The 17,717-nt window shown below is 39.9% G+C and overlaps 2 protein-coding genes across 2 annotated transcripts in view; one reads left to right on the plus strand and one right to left on the minus strand.

The window, feature by feature from the left end:
* Positions 1-1,696: 1,696 nt before the first annotated feature.
* Positions 1,697-5,874, plus strand: inka1a (inka box actin regulator 1a). The gene is made up of 2 exons (XM_060835389.1): positions 1,697-1,907; positions 4,725-5,874. Exons 1-2 carry the CDS (start codon positions 1,857-1,859, stop codon positions 5,706-5,708), a joined length of 1,035 nt encoding a protein of 344 aa, XP_060691372.1. The 5' UTR covers positions 1,697-1,856; the 3' UTR covers positions 5,709-5,874.
* uba1 (ubiquitin-like modifier activating enzyme 1) overlaps positions 5,867-17,717 on the minus strand; it is a 290,553-nt gene continuing 278,702 nt past the window's right edge. The window contains exon 25 of the mRNA XM_060835388.1: positions 5,867-8,233. Within this exon, the coding sequence (XP_060691371.1) occupies positions 8,101-8,233 (133 nt within the window). The 3' untranslated portion in view covers positions 5,867-8,100. The remainder of the gene's footprint in view (positions 8,234-17,717) is intronic.

The following is a 17,717-nucleotide window of genomic DNA, read 5'->3' on the forward strand; positions in this document are numbered from 1 at the left end:
ACATGTGACACCAAATTCAGAGCAATGTGATTGATTCTTAACTGCCCTCTGGGCAATTAGGGATGGACAGCAAATGCTGGTCTAGTTTGAGGCATTCACATCCCATGAACAAGTAGAAGGAAAGCCTTTGCTGATTCCTTTCGCGATCACACTTTTAACCATGTGACTGAAGAGTGAAAACTGAAAGAACTGTGGATGCTGGAAACCAGAAACAAAAACTGAAATTGTTGGAAAAGCTCAGCAGTTCTGGCAGCATCTGTGATATCAGTTCTGAGGAAGGGTCACCAGATCTGAGACATTAACTCTGATTTCTCTCCACGGGTGCTGCCTGACCTGCTGAGCTGTTCTGGCAATTTCTGTTTTTGTTTGTGACTGAAGAGTGAGTCTGTTGCATCTGAGAGAGGGCAGTTATAATTATTGCGGATGTTGGAAATCTGAAACAAACACAGGGGACCCTGAAGAAACTCAGCAGGTCTGGCAGATCTCTCCACTGACACTTCCAGACCTGCTGAGTTTCTCCACCATTCTCTGACATAAATTGCCGTTTTCACCATCGCCCTCCAAACTATATATTTCTCTAACTATATTCATCTAACTACAATAATGATTGCAAAATATTTTAGAAATAAGTTTTGCTCCCCAGAATGTGTGTGTGAGACACTATTTCCGGTATTTCCAAGCTAGGGACTTGGGATTTCACCCTGTGCAACGCAAAACTAAAGGAAAAATGAGAGAACCATGAATGTTGGAAATCAGAAACGAAACCAGAAATTGTTGGAAAGACTCAGGTAGATGTGGCAGCATCAGTGGAGAGAAATCAGGTTACACATTCTCCCCGTGTCTGCGTGGGTTTCCTCCGGGTACTCCAGTTTCCTCCCACAGTCCAAAGATGTGCAGGTCAGGTGAATTGGCCATGCTAAATTGCCCTAGAGTTAGATAAGGGGAAAAGGTAGGGGTATGGGTGGGTTGCGCTTCGGCGGGTTGGTGTGGACTTGTTGGGCCAAAGGGCCTGTTTCCACGCTGTAAGTAATCTAATCTAATCTAAACATTTCAGCTCCAGTGACCCTTCTTCAGCATACTGTTTTTCCAGCAATTTCTATTTCAGGTCACTGGACCTGAAACATTAACCCTGATTTCTCTTCACAGATGCTACCAGACCTGTTGTGCTTTTCCAGCCATTTTTTGTTTCAGTGTAAAATCCCTCAGGCTAATGGAACAGATTGCTCATAGGGCCACCCCCTCTCTTCTTCCCCCTGGTTCTGTGCACAATTTCTTCCTCAGATTTGTCCAGTTGATGTAAAACAGACTCTCAAATGTTAGCGGCCTATAAAATGAAAGTTGCAGCAGCTTCTTGGGAACTTTATGAATTTCAAATGTTTGAATATTTTTGTAAAAGTAAAGTTCATAACTATTTATTAAGTCGAAACATTTGGTGCAACATATGTGGAGTGAATTTTTTTTTGATGGGCCCCCTCTGACACTTGGTGGAGTGCCAATTTTTCCACATTGTAAATCTCTAAAATATTCTGGTTTAAGATTCCAGAGAGAGGCGATTGGCCCCGCGCCTAGCTCCCGAGGGAGGGACCCTACTCCTGACTGGCTCGTTTTTAAATTGGGAGCTGGGGTTTGGGGCGGAGCTCCCGAAGGAGGAGTATATATGAAATAGTCATATGTGTATGCCAGTGTGTCTGAAATTTGCAACAAGACAGAAGAACAAAAAAAATTGAGAGGGATTGTTTTAAAAAAAATGGCCAAGATTTAAAACGAGTGAAAAAGCAGCAGCGATTTCTAATGTAGAGACGGAAATTATTGACAGGACAGCGCTGGGAGGGGAGGCTACAGTAAAGAGTTCGGTGATGCAAGACGCAAAACTGGATGATTTCATTTGTCACCTTCGCAAAGAAATGGTGAGTTAAACAGAGGGCTCATTGGAAAAGTTTCAGCGGCGATTTGTGTTGAGTGCTTTATTTAAAAAAAAATCTCGCTGAATGCTTGCAGTCGTTGCAATTTTTACAAAAAAAAATTGAAAGGGATTGGATCACTGCAGCTAAAACAAAAATCCAGTGGCGTTTGGAACCCTAAATATCTCTTCAAATGATACATGGGCTTTGGATTCTCTGTACTGATCGTTATTAGAAATGTTCAGACTTTGATCCGTTTCTGACTTCCAGAAACTGTAATGTGCTTAACCTGAAATTATTTAAATATACATTTTTCTTAGGTTTTATGATCTAAGCTTATGGGGGTATCCGGTTGAGTCCAGCTGGGACTGTAGGTCTAGTTAGTAACGCCAGTCCCTCACGTTAAAAGAAGCGCAGGGTTTAATATAATTAGCAATGTGGGTTGAGTGGGGGTGTGGAATAGTAAAGACAGATGCTGTGTTGAACATCTGGTCCAAGCGACACAGAGAACTAACCCCCTCGTTTCCCCCCCCCCCCCCCCCATTCAGAGAGAGGGGGGCAGTTTGGGAAGAGAATGCAGAGTCTTTGTGAAATGCAGCGTGCAATAAGCCGGCTGAGTTGTCCAGGTGCTCCTGAAGCACGGTTAACATGTTCGTACCTGCCCGCAGTGCCTGTACTGCTGGAATGGAATGTTTGTGAGAGAGCCTGACCCTTTTACTCATCTCTAACTCATCAGAAACAGCGAGAGTGCTGCGTCCTCCACAGGGAACCCAGCCATCCCGGTTAAAGGCGCCACTCATAGTTCTCCTCCGAGCTCTGCCTTCAGCGCCTGTCATTCCTGGGGACTGCCCAACCTCAACCTTCAGCTGCAAAAGCATTCCGGAGGTGGTTGGGGGGAAAGAACAGCAAGATCCCGGGTTCCAGGCTCAAACGTAACATTTTGGCGGGAGGGAGGAACAGGTTTTCATTTCCACCTGTTGCACCTTTCACTTTCCCTTTCCCAGCTCCAGGGATTGGGCCGGGGGCGAGGTGGAGTTAAGTCACCTGGAAGCAGTGATGGACCAAGTGGCGTCGTGTCCTGAAGTCAATTGACCCAGGGATGCAACCTGGGACCTTGGATGGTCCAGTCCAATCCCAAAATGTATATACCGGTTTTGTCACCAGAGGGAGCTGAGTGGACAACGTTTAAGCCCTCAGCAATGAAATTCCCTCGTGTCACTTTCCCTCGTGTCCTCAGACTGCAAAAGAGGTTCAAACTTTACACTAAATAGTGTTACTCTGCAGGAAGTTAACTCTGATTTTTATTGAAGTCGGAAATGAATAAAAAAATGAAATGCAGAGTAGCTATAGACCCAGAAAAAGTTTTCATTTACTTTATAGGCAAATCCTATATTTATAAATCGGTGTTGTGATAGAAGCCTCAAGGATATGTCCATCATTTCAAAATATATATTGCAAGAATCTAAAGGAATGAAAACCATCTTGGGGAGTCTCATAGGAACAACATATGTTGTCCATCTCAACATGTGCCTGCCCTTGATGCTGAGCTAAGGCAACAGGAGGGAGAACATATGTTCAGAGATTATAAATAATGCTGGCTTCACAAAGCATACTGTAGGACATACTGGAGTCTTGGGGCTAAATAGATATCCATGTATCCATGAATCACTCATGGGATTATTGTGGGTTTTAGTGGATTGGAAGGCACCTCCACTTTATGGGAGAGAAACAGGGCAACCAATTGACCAGAGTATATAGTGGAAGATGGATGGGCCATTCAGCCCCTCAAGCTTGTTCACTGAAATTGGGGCCTATCTGAATCTTGGGTCCATCAACCTTCCTTGCTTCCATATCTTTTTATACAATTGTCCAGCAAAATTCTATCCATCTCAGATTTGAAATTATTTATTCAATAATGAGAGGACACTCTTTTAAAGTGAGAGGTGGAATGTTTAAGGGGGATACACGCAGTACTTCACACAGAGGGTGGTGGGCGTTTGGAACGCATTGCCAGCAGAGGTGGTCGAGGCAGGCACGGTAGATTCATTTAAAATGGGTCTGGACAGATGCATGAGTAGGTGGGGAGCAGAGGGATACAGATGCTTAGGAATTGGCCGACACTTTTAGACAGTACATTTGGATCGGCTCAGGCTTGGAAGGCCGAAGGGCCTGTTCCTGGGCTGTAAAGTTTCTTTGTTCTTTGTATTTGCTATCGACTTCTTTTATGTGGGGATATTACAAACTTGTATCACCCTTTGTGCACAAATGAGAAAGCACATGATTATGTGGGATATACAGCACAAACAGACCATATGACCCTTCCCAGTGTCTATGGTCCAGTAGAGCCTCCTTCCATCTTCCCTCAAAGTCATATCACCTTCTATTCTCTTCTTCATCCACATACTTGTCAAGTCCCTTAAAATACATTCCTAGTATTTGGTATCGAGTTCCATATTCTTAAAAGCAATTCTGAACACCCACTTGAAATTCTTCATTACTACTGTAGCTTATACACAGAACATGAAGCCACATGGTAGGTATAGACATATACAGATTTAGACCCACGTGGGAAAGGTACATATAAGTATGATTGTGTGTGTGTGTGTAAAATGCATGCATACAAAGATATACATTTACATATCCATATAAGGAACACCTGACCATTTAGTCATATTATCTAAGTAGTCACATTCATAGACACATAATTCACACCCTCAAATTGAAAGGACTAATTTGCGAAATAGTCTTTTTACTCATAAGTTATATTGGGAAAAAATAATTATCTATAATCAAATTGTCTTCTTGGATTTTGTCTTTAACCAGATAAATATGAAGGAGGCAGGGGCTTGTCTTCGAGATCAAATGCAATGTATGATGCAGGCATTGCAGGACCTGAAGCAAATTCACAACATCAGCACCCTGAGCCTGAAGGAGGAGGAGGCAGTACCACTGGCCCCTGCCAAGGGAAGGAGCTCACATAGTTTTACTTCTGATGTTTCTGAATCGGACACGTATGACTCAGCTTGTTGCCTGGCATCTCCGAGAAGTGAGGAGGAAGGCAGCCCATCAGTATTTGCATCACCCAGCAGTGACAGAAGCTTAGAGTTTGACTCGGGCTATTCCGAAGCATCTGGGCCCACATTGACAAAGGCAGCACGAGTAGGAAGCTCACCATGTTTGAGGGAGAATAGACTTCCCAGTGCTGGGATCTTGAGAAATAAGATTGGCTTGGGACCAAACAGAAAAATAAGACCTAAATCGACTTCTGATGTTTATTCAGAACAGTGCTCCTGGAAGATTTTCGATTATACAGATCCAAATGACTGGACAGTCAATTTGCTCTCCCAAAGCAGGAATAGGCAGCCCCTTGTACTGGGAGATAACTGTTTTGCAGATCTGGTCGAAAACTGGATGGACCTTCCAGAGGAGGCTGATGAGATGACGGAACCAAAGGCAAAGGATCACTCTGGCAGATGGTTGGGGAAGCCTCACGAGTTCATCCTGAACATCTCTGGAAATGTGAGGCGTAAACTGGCCAACATCTCGCGATCTGACAGGTCAAAGAGTACAGATCCAAAGCACCAAAGCAACAGAGACAACAGCCACGCACATTTGCAATCAAAGAGACTCTCCTGTCCGACAAATTTGGGTAATTACATGCCAAAGCTCTCTTATCTGCATCGTTCTCACTCTAACCTACCCCAGACGCATGAAGCATCAACAACAGACTTTGATAAGTTTATTGCTTTGATGAAAAGCAGAAGTAGGAAACCAATTATTTGCAAGGACACAATTAGTTATGTATAGATTAAACAAAATGAACACTGACTCTTGTGTTTCAAACACAAGGCGTACATTAATCTCCCTTTTTTTGTATCACTTTTTGATATAAGCCAAAATGTTTATAGCCATGTAGTTTGTGTACATTTTTATATTTTATACAATGCCTGAAAATAAACAAACAATTCTTCAATGGTTTTGTTCGACAAATTTTATTTGGCTTCAAATTCCAGTACAGGTAATCACTACAATTATATAAATATGTGTAATCCTTTCCACGGCACGCTAAAGTTATTTATCTTCATTAGCATTTTCTGGTGTGTGCCCTCTGTTCAGTTTTACACTTTAGTTTGATTCAAAGCAGAACCACAGTCAAACTCAACCAGAATTGGCCCTCACTTTACAAACAGTTAGCATCTATTACTAAACAAAGTTGTCTCAATTAACCCAAAGTTCTCACAGCCTTGGTGATTAATTTCTGCACATTTTCTTCACAAAGGGGAAATGGATATTAAAATGCTTTTTTTTCCTTTTGAATGGGGTGGTTTCGCTGTTGTTGTTAAGCAAGCAGCAAAATATACAATCAATATAAAAATTACTCTTTACAAATGGGAGTGTCTCTACATCAAGAAACAAAATGAGATGAATTCAAAAAGGGTTGAAGCCAGCTATATACTTAATTCAGAGGAATCATATTAATCATTGCATTGCTGTTTTAATTCTGCATTGTAAGAGTTAAGTACATTAGGCGACCTACCTAAAAGCAGATCCTATTCAAAAGCCTATCACATTTCAAATGTTATTTCTAAAATCATACAGCTCTCACAATGTGTTCCTCCTCTTTGGAAAATGTGATGAATTAACGTGTAGAGCAAGGTGACCATAAATGAAAGGGGCTATTCTCGGCATTGTGTTTATTGTGGCTACACCGTGTGCTCTCCATCACTATAATCGCCTGCAGCAGATGCTGAGGCTCCTAATACAAACCCACAGGAAAAGTTAGCAGAGTAAAATCAAAGCGCTTTTCACCCATAGCTGGTCTCTTGTCACCCAAGGAGACTTGGCAGAGCCTGAGGAACTCAAATTAGTCCTCGATCAACTCAAGGACTGGATTAACTGATGCTTGGGAGCAGCTCAACTATTTCTCGCAGTCAAAACAAAACAATGTGGGGCACACAGAAAAGCAGGATTAAGGTAATACAGGAGAGAACAGAGCAAAATATTATTTGTAACTGAAGCTGGTTGCTTCAACAAATTGTGAAAATTAAACTGGAATTAATATATTGCTAATTTACTTTCTAATACTTGTCACAACATTGGGAGGTTTAACAATTTCAGTTACATTATGTATGATGAGGCCTTCCCACTGGCGCATCATTCAGAGTGAGGCTGCCTTGTCTCTGTTGGGTTTGTGATTTTGAAATCCATTAGGTAAGTGTCAAAATTCTTTTTCTGAAAGCAACCACAAGATCCCAACCTACTCAGAGTGGACATGATTTCTCTGGTGTTGTTTTCCTCCACCTAATCACCTTTACCTTTTGTCATTACTTGTTGTTAATTATGCTGCCAAAATTAATGTGGTTATTATTTCCAGGTTTGAACTGCTGGTTGGAGTCTTTAGTCAGTAGCATTATGTTCATATTAAAAGTATTTTAATTACAGACTCATTTGGTGAAAGGTATCTGAGGAATTGCTCACGTTTATAACTGGCCTCCACTCTGAAATGCTTTTCAACAGGACTCCGATCCAGATAAAATTTGTCTGCTGCCAGTCATCCACTGTGGACGAATATCTTGCATTACTACCTGGAACTTCCATTTCCCACACTGTAAGCAATGGGTGGCAATGTAAAATGGTCTGAATGAGACTGACAATTTAGTGCCACTGATTATTGAATTATGAGCCAGTTTAGCGTGATTGAGACAACTACAGAATGGCAATGCAGATATCCCAATTCATGTCAATTAGGGTCTTTACAGTGAACTGAAAGAAAGATATGGGGGACATATTCACCACGAGTTCGGGTTAGGTTCAAAACTAGAAGCTGGAATGAAATGATAGTGCAACTTAGATTTTCTGCTTGATTTCATCACCATTCAATGATAATTAAAATGTCCACATGTAACTGTGGAAATTTAAACTGATATATATGGTGCTTCAGCGGATCATTAGCTACGTTTTGGGAAAGCAAAGCAAAACAATAGTATTCAAAAATATTGGACCATTAGTGATGGATACAAGTACAAGTGACTTTTGAGAAGATTTATAGCTCAGGTTGAGGTTCTGGATGTAGGTTTGCTCACTGAGCTGGAAGGTTCATTGAAATGAACCTTCCAGCTCAGTGAGCAAATCTACATCCAGAACAAGTACAAGTGGCTGGGTGAGAGGTACATGGAAGGAAGTCTCAGTATCCTTTGGTTTAGCGGAACCGGTAGAAAATAAAAGGAAAATTAACATCATCTTCTTCAGTTCTAAAGTCTATCTCCAACTTCAGGGCCTTCACATACTCCTCGATATTTTCCTTACTGAGCGTCATCACAATTTCTGACAATCTGAAGAGAAAGCAGCAAAATATTAAGGATAAGTTTTAAAATAAGTATTACCCAACAACGATACCAAAAACTACTTCATATCTAATCATATCATGTAACCTTATCACAATTCAATTGATTCAAACAATGGGGTTTATTTCACTCTTTAAAAAACAACATATTAGTTTCTTTTGTACTTATTACTAGACAGATCATTTGTAGAGTAAATCTTTGTGTACACAGAATCAGGGGGTGGCCATTTGGCCCATCATACCTGCACTGGCTGTTCAAACAAGCATCATTACCTCGTGCCAAGCTCCTGCTTTTTCCCACATATTATGTTTATACGGGTATTGCCCCAAGCCATTGTAAATGCCTCATTTAAATCAGTCTCCGTCACTGTTCCAGGCAATGCATGAGTGAAGACGTTTTCCATGTATCACCCTTGCTGCTTTTGAAAATTACTTTAAATTCATGTGCTCTCCTTTTCCCAAGCAGGAATGGTTTCTCCCTTTTCCATTCTATCTAGCCCAAACATGGTTTTGAAAATCTTTATCATATCCCCTCCCAGCTTTCTTCTCTGTAAGGAGAACAGTCTCAACTTCTTCAGTCTATCATTACAACTGAAATTTCTCATCGCTGGCGCCATCCTTATAAACCACTTTTGCACTCTCTCCAATGCATATGCATCTTTCCTACAATGTGATACCCACAGCGGTACACAATACTCCAACTGAGGTCTTATAATTATATAAGTCTTAATCAAGTTCAATATCACCTTCTTGCATGACGTCCCTATTTATAAAGCTGAGTAAATCATATGCTTTACTACTGCTCTCTCCACCTATCTTGCCACCTTCAATGATCTGTGCACATCTACCCACAAAACCCTTCGCCCTGCAACCCATTTCAAATTGGACCTCTATTTTATATTGCCTGTCAGTGTTCTTCTACAACACCTCACACATCTCTGCATTGAAACTCATCCTCCACATATTTGCCCACTACACCAACTGTGTTGATGTCCTATCAGAGTTCCACACAGTTCTCCTCATAGTTTACAAATCTTCCAAGTTTTATCTCAATGTATCCGGACTCAAGTTTTGAAAGGCACTTTCCTTATCATTGTTTCATAGTCTTGAGATTCACTTCTCAAACTTATTTCAGTTAGAACTACCAGCACAGAGGAAAAGATGTCATCCCTTCAGTTTAATTTGCATATGATTCAATGTTGCACAGGTGAAGGGGTTAATAGTGTATATAACCACATCTGAAGTGATGATGAGCAGTTTAATGCAATAAGGTACGCAGTAACACACTTTATTTATAAGAACGGACTGGAAGCTGCCAACTAGCTCACAGTTGCAAGGTCTGGAGTATTCTGTTTACTTAATTTTATAAAAGCTTGCATTAATATAGCAACACTTATAACTACTGGATTTCCCAAAGCCTGTTCTAGCTAACAGAGAAAAGCACCTGGAAGTATATTCCTGCCTTGCTAGGAGTCTGGTGATGATATCCAAGATAAATTGATTTAGATATTATGTGAGACTGGGCTAACTCAGCTTGCATTTCCCAGAGTAGAGGAGGTAAAGTGTGTTCTGACTGAGATGTTTAAATAAATAAAGGAAATTGACAGCAAATACAGGGACTGAACCTGTGGGGAAACCAGGACAAGGGCACATCCGTTTTATTCATTTGTGTGATGCAAGGCCAGTGTTTGTTGCCAATTCCTAATTATCCTTGAGAGCAATTAAGAGTCAACCATTTTGCTGAGGGTCTGGAGTCACATGGATGGCTGATAATCTTTCTTAAAGGAATAATCTTTTTTACTATTGCAATTCTGTGAAACACTTAAAAGATCTGTATCTAGGTACTCTGTACCTAAGGTGGCACTAAAAGGTGACATTACAAACTTTTCAGTGCACTCATTTGAGTGCATGTGACAATAAAGGCTATTCTATCAGTAAACCGGATGGCTTTTTATGAAAATCCACAATAGGTTCATGGCTACAATTTCTGAGACAAACTTTCAATTGCAGAATACTTTAGTTAATTGAATTTTAATTCCCCTTCCTGTGATGGAATATGAACATTTATCCCCAGATCATTAGGTAGTCTAGTGACATTACCACTAAGCCACCATTTCCCAATCAAAATTCACTTAAAATCAGGACAAGGTTGCTTAAGGTTTACTTGAAAATAATGTGGAACAAATTGCTATTAATGTTGAATTAATTGAGATGCATGAACAGATGACACATACTTTAGGAAGGGATATGGAATATAAAGAAGCAATTGGAAATTGATTTCTGAATGGTAGAGCCATCTCCATTGGGTTGATTAGTCTATTCTGACTCATCATTCTCCAGGTTAATGATCATTTCCAGGTTTTAGATGATTTGGGGATTCTAGGACAATAAGTCACAAACTTTCTCAATATTTTTACAACTGACACTGCTCTGTTATTTTGGGGTAAGTCCAAAATTAGATGACATCAGTAAAATATAGTCACTAAGAAATAAGAGGGAATTCAGAAAAGAAACAGTTTTAGCTAGCCATGTGGTGAGAAAGTGCAACTTGTTACCATACAAGGTGGCTCTGATGAATAATGTTGATGCTTTCAAGAACAGGCTGGATGGGAGAAGATGGGAGCAAGGTTTTGATAGAGTTTAATGAACAGGAGGAAGCTTGAGATGTGTATAAACACTTGCCAGTTAGACTAAATAGCCCATTTCTGAGCTGAGTATTCCATGTAATCTTTGAAATTATATTCTGCATTTAGTAAGCACAAACATTTACATCAAACAGCACTTGACAGAGAAACATACCATCGTGGTGTAATGAAAGGTAGAATTCTGAGTTAAAGAATGAAATGGGGGAGGTGAGTGAAAGTTTCCATGAGTTGGGTTTTAAAAAGGGTCTCAGAGTGAGAGTGAAAGTCTCAAAATTTGATTTTTGTAACTTGCTGCTTTACCAAATCATTTGGTAGAAACTACATAAAAAAGCAATCATTGTCCTATGGCACTGAAAATGCAAAACAAAATATCAAATTTTTAATGGTCCAAATACAATTAGTTTGCTTGATGAACTACAAAAAAAAAGATTTTAGCACATGTCATTTCATAGGTAATACGTCATGGTGGTGAAGTTTGCCTATTATTTGACCAATGACTCTTTTCTTAAATGTATCCATTAATAAATGAATATTGCTAAAAAAAGAATTCATTTTGTCAAAGTGTTTTTGTGAGGGTATTCAATAAGGGACGACACATTAGACTGTTTCATTAGATAAGAACCCTTGCTGTTGGGTTGGTGCATTAGATTGGATCGAGGATTGGCTAATTAATAGAAGTCTGAAAGTTGGGATAAAGGGAGCATTTTCAAGATGGCAACTTGTAACTAGTGGAGTGCCACAGGGATCAGTTCTGGGACTACAATTGTTGACAATATATACCAATTACTGAGATGACAGAAGTGAATATATCATCATCAAAATAACACAACAATAGAACACAGGGTTATTGACAAGTAGGTGAGTTGGTGAAAAGTTGGAGGATGTAATACAAGATGGGGAAATGTGAGGTTAAGCACTTTGGCAGGAAAATAGAAGAGTTGAAAATTATGTTAATGGAGAAAGACTGTAGAAAGCTGCAGTAAAGAGCGATTTGGGAGTCCTTGTGCATGAATCACAAAAACCTAGCATATAGGTGCCAAAGGTAATGGGGAAGGAAAATGGACTGTTGGCTGTTAGTTCAAAGGGAACAGAGTATACAAACAGGGCAGTCTTGCTAAACTATACAAGATACTAACAAGAGCACACCAAGAATACCGTGAACAATTTTGGGCCCCTTATCTAAGGAGAGGTATACTGATAATTGAGGAATCCAGAGAAGGTTCACTAGTTTGAGTCAAGGTATAGAGGGAGTTTTTCATGAGGTGAGGTTGAGTAGGCTTGGGCCTAGTTGAGAAGAATGAAAGGAGATCTTATTGAAATGTGTAAAATTATTAAGAGGTTTGACAGGGTAAATACGGAGAAGTTGGTTCCCCTTGTGAGAACGTCTAGGACCAGACGGCACAATCTCAGTAAGTGGTGCCCATTTAAAGTCATAGAGATGTACAAAATGGAAAAAGCCCCTTCAGTCCAACTTGTCCATGCTGACCAGATATCCTAAACTGATCTAGTCCCATTTGCCAGTACTTGGCCCATACCCCTCTAAACCTTTCCTATTCATATACCCATCCAGTTGCCTTTTCAATGTTGTAATTGTACCAGTCTCCACCACTTCTTCTGGCAGCTTGCACCACCCTCTGCATGAAAACGTTGCCCCTTAATCCTTTTTTTAAGTCTTTCTTCACCTTATACCTATACCCTCTAGTTCTGAACTTCCCCCAACCTCAGGGAAAATATTTTGTCTATTTATCCTATCTATGCCCCTCATGATTTTATACGCCCCTATAAAGTCACCCCTCAGCCTCCGACGCTCTAGGGAAAACAGCTCAAGTCTATTCACCTTCTCCCTTTAGCTTAAACCCTCCAACCTTGGCAACATCCTTGTAAATCTTTTCTCAACTCTTTCAAGTTTCATAGCATCCTTCCTATAGGAAGACGACCAAAACTGCATACAATATTTAAAAAATTGCCTAAACAATGTCCTGTACAGTTGCAACATGACCCCCTTAATGCTCTGACCAATAAAGAAAAGCATACCAAACACCTTCTTGATTATCCACTTTCAAGGAGCTATGAACCTGCTCTCCAGAGACAGGGAGAAATTTCTTCTCTCAGATGGTAATAAGCATGCGGAATTCTTTACTTGAGAGAACGGTAGACGCTGGGGTATTAAACATATTCAAGGCTGAGATAAAAGAACCAACGATTGAGGATAAGGCTGAAAGTGGAATTAAGGATTATCAGATCAGCGGTAACCTCATTGAATGGGAGAGCAGACTCAATTACCCGAATGGCTTACTTCTTCTCCTATGTCTTATAGTCTTTTGCATTCAAGGTGTTAATTTGCAAGAATATCAATTTAAGAGGAAATCCTAACATTTATATGATATGAAAGGATAATACTGATTGAGTGGCAAGTGGACTCTGACTGGTAAAAATATTGTACTGGAGAATAAATCAATTAATGCTGATTCAGAATTAACTGCCAGCTTTTGTTTAAATTTTCAACCAGGCTAGCAATTCTCAGAAATGAATCAGAAAATGGCTCTCACCAATTTTGTTGAGTTCAACAGTGAAAGCCTTTCATTGGCTAATTTCTCAGAGTATTGCCCTGACCAATCACACTCAGCACCCCCAGTTGAATATCCATGAATCCATTGGGATTTTATAACAATCCATGTTAGTTTAATGGACAGTATCACTGGACTAGCTTTGTATTCCAGATATTTTTTCAGTGAATTTAAATTCCATTAACTTCCATATGTCTGGAGCATGAGGATTAATAGTCCAGTAGCATTACTACTATGCCACCACCTTTCCAGCCTCCATAAACTGGAGATTACTCAAAACATCTGTCCACATGCCAATCCACATTGCCCCTGTTTGTAAAACATTTGCTCACCTAACGTATGTCTCCTAATTTATAAAAATAAAAATGTTAAAATCAAGATATTTATGTTCAAATCCCTCTATGTTTTTCCTATCTCTGCAACTAACTACCACCCACTCTACAACCACACACAAATGTTGCATTCCTCCATATCTGGCCACTATGCATTGAGTCAAAATCTTGGAACTCCCTCCCTAACAGCACTGTGGGTACACCTGAACTGGAAGAACTGAAGCATTTAAGATAGCAGCTCAACCATCTTCTCCTGGGAATTTAGGGATGGGCAATAAGTGTTGACCTGGACAGCAATGCACATGTGCTGTGAATAAATTAAAACAAATTTCCACTCTCTTTCCCCCACCATTCACAGTTCTTCCTTGAGTCTTACATAGAACATAGAAAAATACAGCGCAGTACAGGCCCTTCGGCCCTCGATGATGCGCCGATCCAAGCCCACCTAACCTACACTAGCCCACTATCCTCCATATGCCTATTCAATGCCCGTTTAAATGCCCATAAAGAGGGAGAGTCCACCACTGTTACTGGCAGGGCATTCCATGAACTCACGACTCGCTGAGTAAAGAATCTACCCCTAACTTCAATCCTATACCTACCTCCCCTTAATCATTAGCTAATCTTCTAAATCATTAGCTACAGAATTCCTTCCCTAAGACACTCCAATGCTTTTTTTCTCAAGAATCTTTTCACAATCTGTCTTTTATCACCTGAATCTAATGATTAGAGTAAATTCAAGCATTAGCTATCATTAGCTTCATTTGTCAGCTTATAAATAGATATACATGTAAAACTGAGTCATCTATGCACAGCACTGATAGGATAATTAACAAAAGAATCTGAACTAACTGCAAAATATGATTGGAAGTTTGACAAGTAATAGAGTGGAGAAGTCCACGGTCAATCTTATGTCTGTGCAAACTTATTTGCAAAATTTTACATCATGATGTCATACTGTATTCTACTTTCATTTTAATTTTGAAATTCGTAAGTTTATTATGCAAACTTGAAAATGTATACCACCAATGGCTATAATATCGCACCTAATTATTGTGTCTCCTGATGTGATTTATGGCTTTCTGTGGTAGCCTGTGTCATATATACCACAGAAAGTTGAGTTCTTGTTGAATCAGATGTTTTGAAGTTAACTTGTAGCACTAGTTATTTATACAGGTACAATATTAAAGAATTACCAATGTAGTTTGAGTTCAGTGCTTACTGCTGGTACTGCATTACGGACATATCACTGTCTGACTGAACACACTGCACTGACTTCATGTCACTGCAGGAGTGATTGAAGTGCCTTATACTACAATGTGACATATTGTGATGTCAGGGAAGTATTTTTAAGGTAGTTTGTTGATGTGATTTAGAATCTATACCATAATATTTCTCACCTCTTTAAATTTGTGATGTAGACATACTTCACTGCTTTGCAATGCCTGAAAACTACTGCCACTTAATCAATAACAACACAAAAATAAAGATAGTCTGTGTGATGTTAAAATGAAGGCTACATGGTATAGCAAGCCTTGATTCAAATATTTACCATTCTTTAACATCTTTCCACCCGAAGACTATATTTGGCTTTAACTTTCTACAGGTAAATGTGCCGCTATGTAATAGCTTAAAATGGTGACCTGTTTTTCATGAGTTCTGGTTTTTATTTCTAATGAAATTAAGTTGTTTGTGTGTATAAGTAAAGACAGATATATTTAAACACAGACACTTGTATCAATTTCTACGCTGCCATCAATGGGGATATGAAACCATTTATTTTAAGCAGGTTAAATATCTCCTTGGAAAGAAGATGGATATATGCTTAACCTAAACATGTTAGAGATTTGCAGAACAAGGTCAATACTGTAATTTCTAGCCTTTAAAATACTAGCTATTATCGACTCTGTGTCCTGATCTCTGGCAGAACAGCTCTCTAAGATGATTCCTCTTTGAGTTTATATTTTAGCAGTGAGTAGAAAGCTATATCAGAAAACTGCATCTGCAACTAGGGAAGCAGGCAGCAACTCACTGAAGCTGCATTCCAGGTTCTATAATATGAACCTACGGCGGAAACAGATTGGGTGCCTCCCTGTAATTGGGTCCTGGAGTCAGAAAGTGAAAATGAACATGTTATGCTTGACCAAGACTGGGAAATGTCTTACTCAACAGACACACACACACGAAACAGCAGAGTCTCGCTATGGTCTGGTGTATGTGATACTATCAAGAGATCCTCTGCTTTTCTTTTTAAAATGATAGGAAATGTCTTGGAGTGGTATCAGAGAGGAAATAGCCACAGGCGGATGTTTACTCCATCCGTCAAACAGCAGCTAAAATTTTACATCCTTCAGCTGCCAGCTCAGAGGAAAGCCTCCAGCCTTGTGGACCACACATATATGAAAAGAACAGTAAGACATTACCAACAATTTACAACAGCCAAATAAAATGCTGAGTCTTGTAGATCCAAGACTCGTGAATGAGGTTGTGTTACATTGTTCCAGCAGGCTTGCTGGATCACCCACTTCCTGGTTTCAGGAAGTCTTTAGTCCAGGAGGGATGTAGGGAATCACTGAGGATTACTGCCTGTCCTGCATTCACGGGCAAAGGGGAGGAGGAGGAAGCGAGAAATGAAATTAGAGATTTTCTCCAGCCCTCAGTCTTTCTTAGACCATAAGGCCATGACATAGGAAGTGAAATTAGGCCACTCAGCCCATCAAGTTTGCTCCATCTGTTTAATGGAGTTCAGAAATCAATATATAAATGAATATTTTACTGTAGCATAACACAACACCTCTTCATATTTAAATATTTGTAACTTCTCATCTCATGCAAGTACCTCTGTAAGTAACTATACATTTATTTAGAAACAAATTGCTGGTCTGGCAGCATCTGTGGAGAGAAATCAGAGTTAATGTTTTAGGTCGAGTGACCTTTTAGAGTTCGAATCTGTTAAATCTGTGCTCTCATACAATCCCTCCATACCAGGGTACATCCAAGTGAACCTTCCCTGGATTGCTTCCATTCAAATGATACCTAGTGAAAAAACTGTGCCCTTAAACAGATCACCATAATCCCAACATCCTACTTCTCATTCGTGTTTTTAATTTAAATGTGATGATTGATTCTCAGTAGCTTACACTCCGGCAAGTTGTAGGAAGAATATCCTCCACTACTGCACTGTATGCATACCGGTGATGTCCCAATAAGTGCAGTTTATGTCCTAAAACACACTGCTTTCAAGAGAAGATGCTCACAACCTAAATCGCACTATTTAAATTGGACAAATGCACCACTTGTTTTCTGGAAAAGTTATACTGCACTAATGACTTGTGACTGGTTTGATCCTAGTTGCTAGATGAGGCAATTCACAGCCTCCTGATAAACACTGGTGTGTGTGAATTGCACTTTATAACAGTGAGGGGTCAGCTCACCTCCTTTTAAGAATTACACTCTGAAAATGAAATTGAATTGAAAATGCAAACGTAGAAAGGTTTATGGAAGAGAAGGAGGCTGTTTAGCCCATTGTGTCTAAGCCATCTGAGAAAGAGCTAGTCCTGTCCTACTCTCCAGTTCTTGGTGTGTAGTCATGTTGGTTTTAACCCCTGGTACCCAATGCTACAAACACTTTGAAAGAATGGCCAATGGGCTAACATTGCCAACATGCAAAACTAGACTCCGCTGAAGTCCATTATAAGCTTGAAGCTTTCTACTTTATAAGCCTGGCTTGTCACCACACTGGAGTTATAATCTTCCCAAAGGCATAGCCTTAGAGTAAAGGGAAGACCTTTAAGAACAGAGATAAGGAGAAACGTCTTCAGCCATTCAGTAGTGAATGTGGAGGCCAGGTCATTGAATATATTTAAGACTGAGATAGATAGATAGGGTATTGAGTATGTAAGGGGATCAAGGGTTACAGGCAGAAAGTG

Source organism: Hemiscyllium ocellatum, chromosome 14 (genome assembly GCF_020745735.1).
Source record: "Hemiscyllium ocellatum isolate sHemOce1 chromosome 14, sHemOce1.pat.X.cur, whole genome shotgun sequence".
Classification (NCBI taxonomy): Eukaryota; Metazoa; Chordata; class Chondrichthyes; order Orectolobiformes; family Hemiscylliidae; genus Hemiscyllium; species Hemiscyllium ocellatum.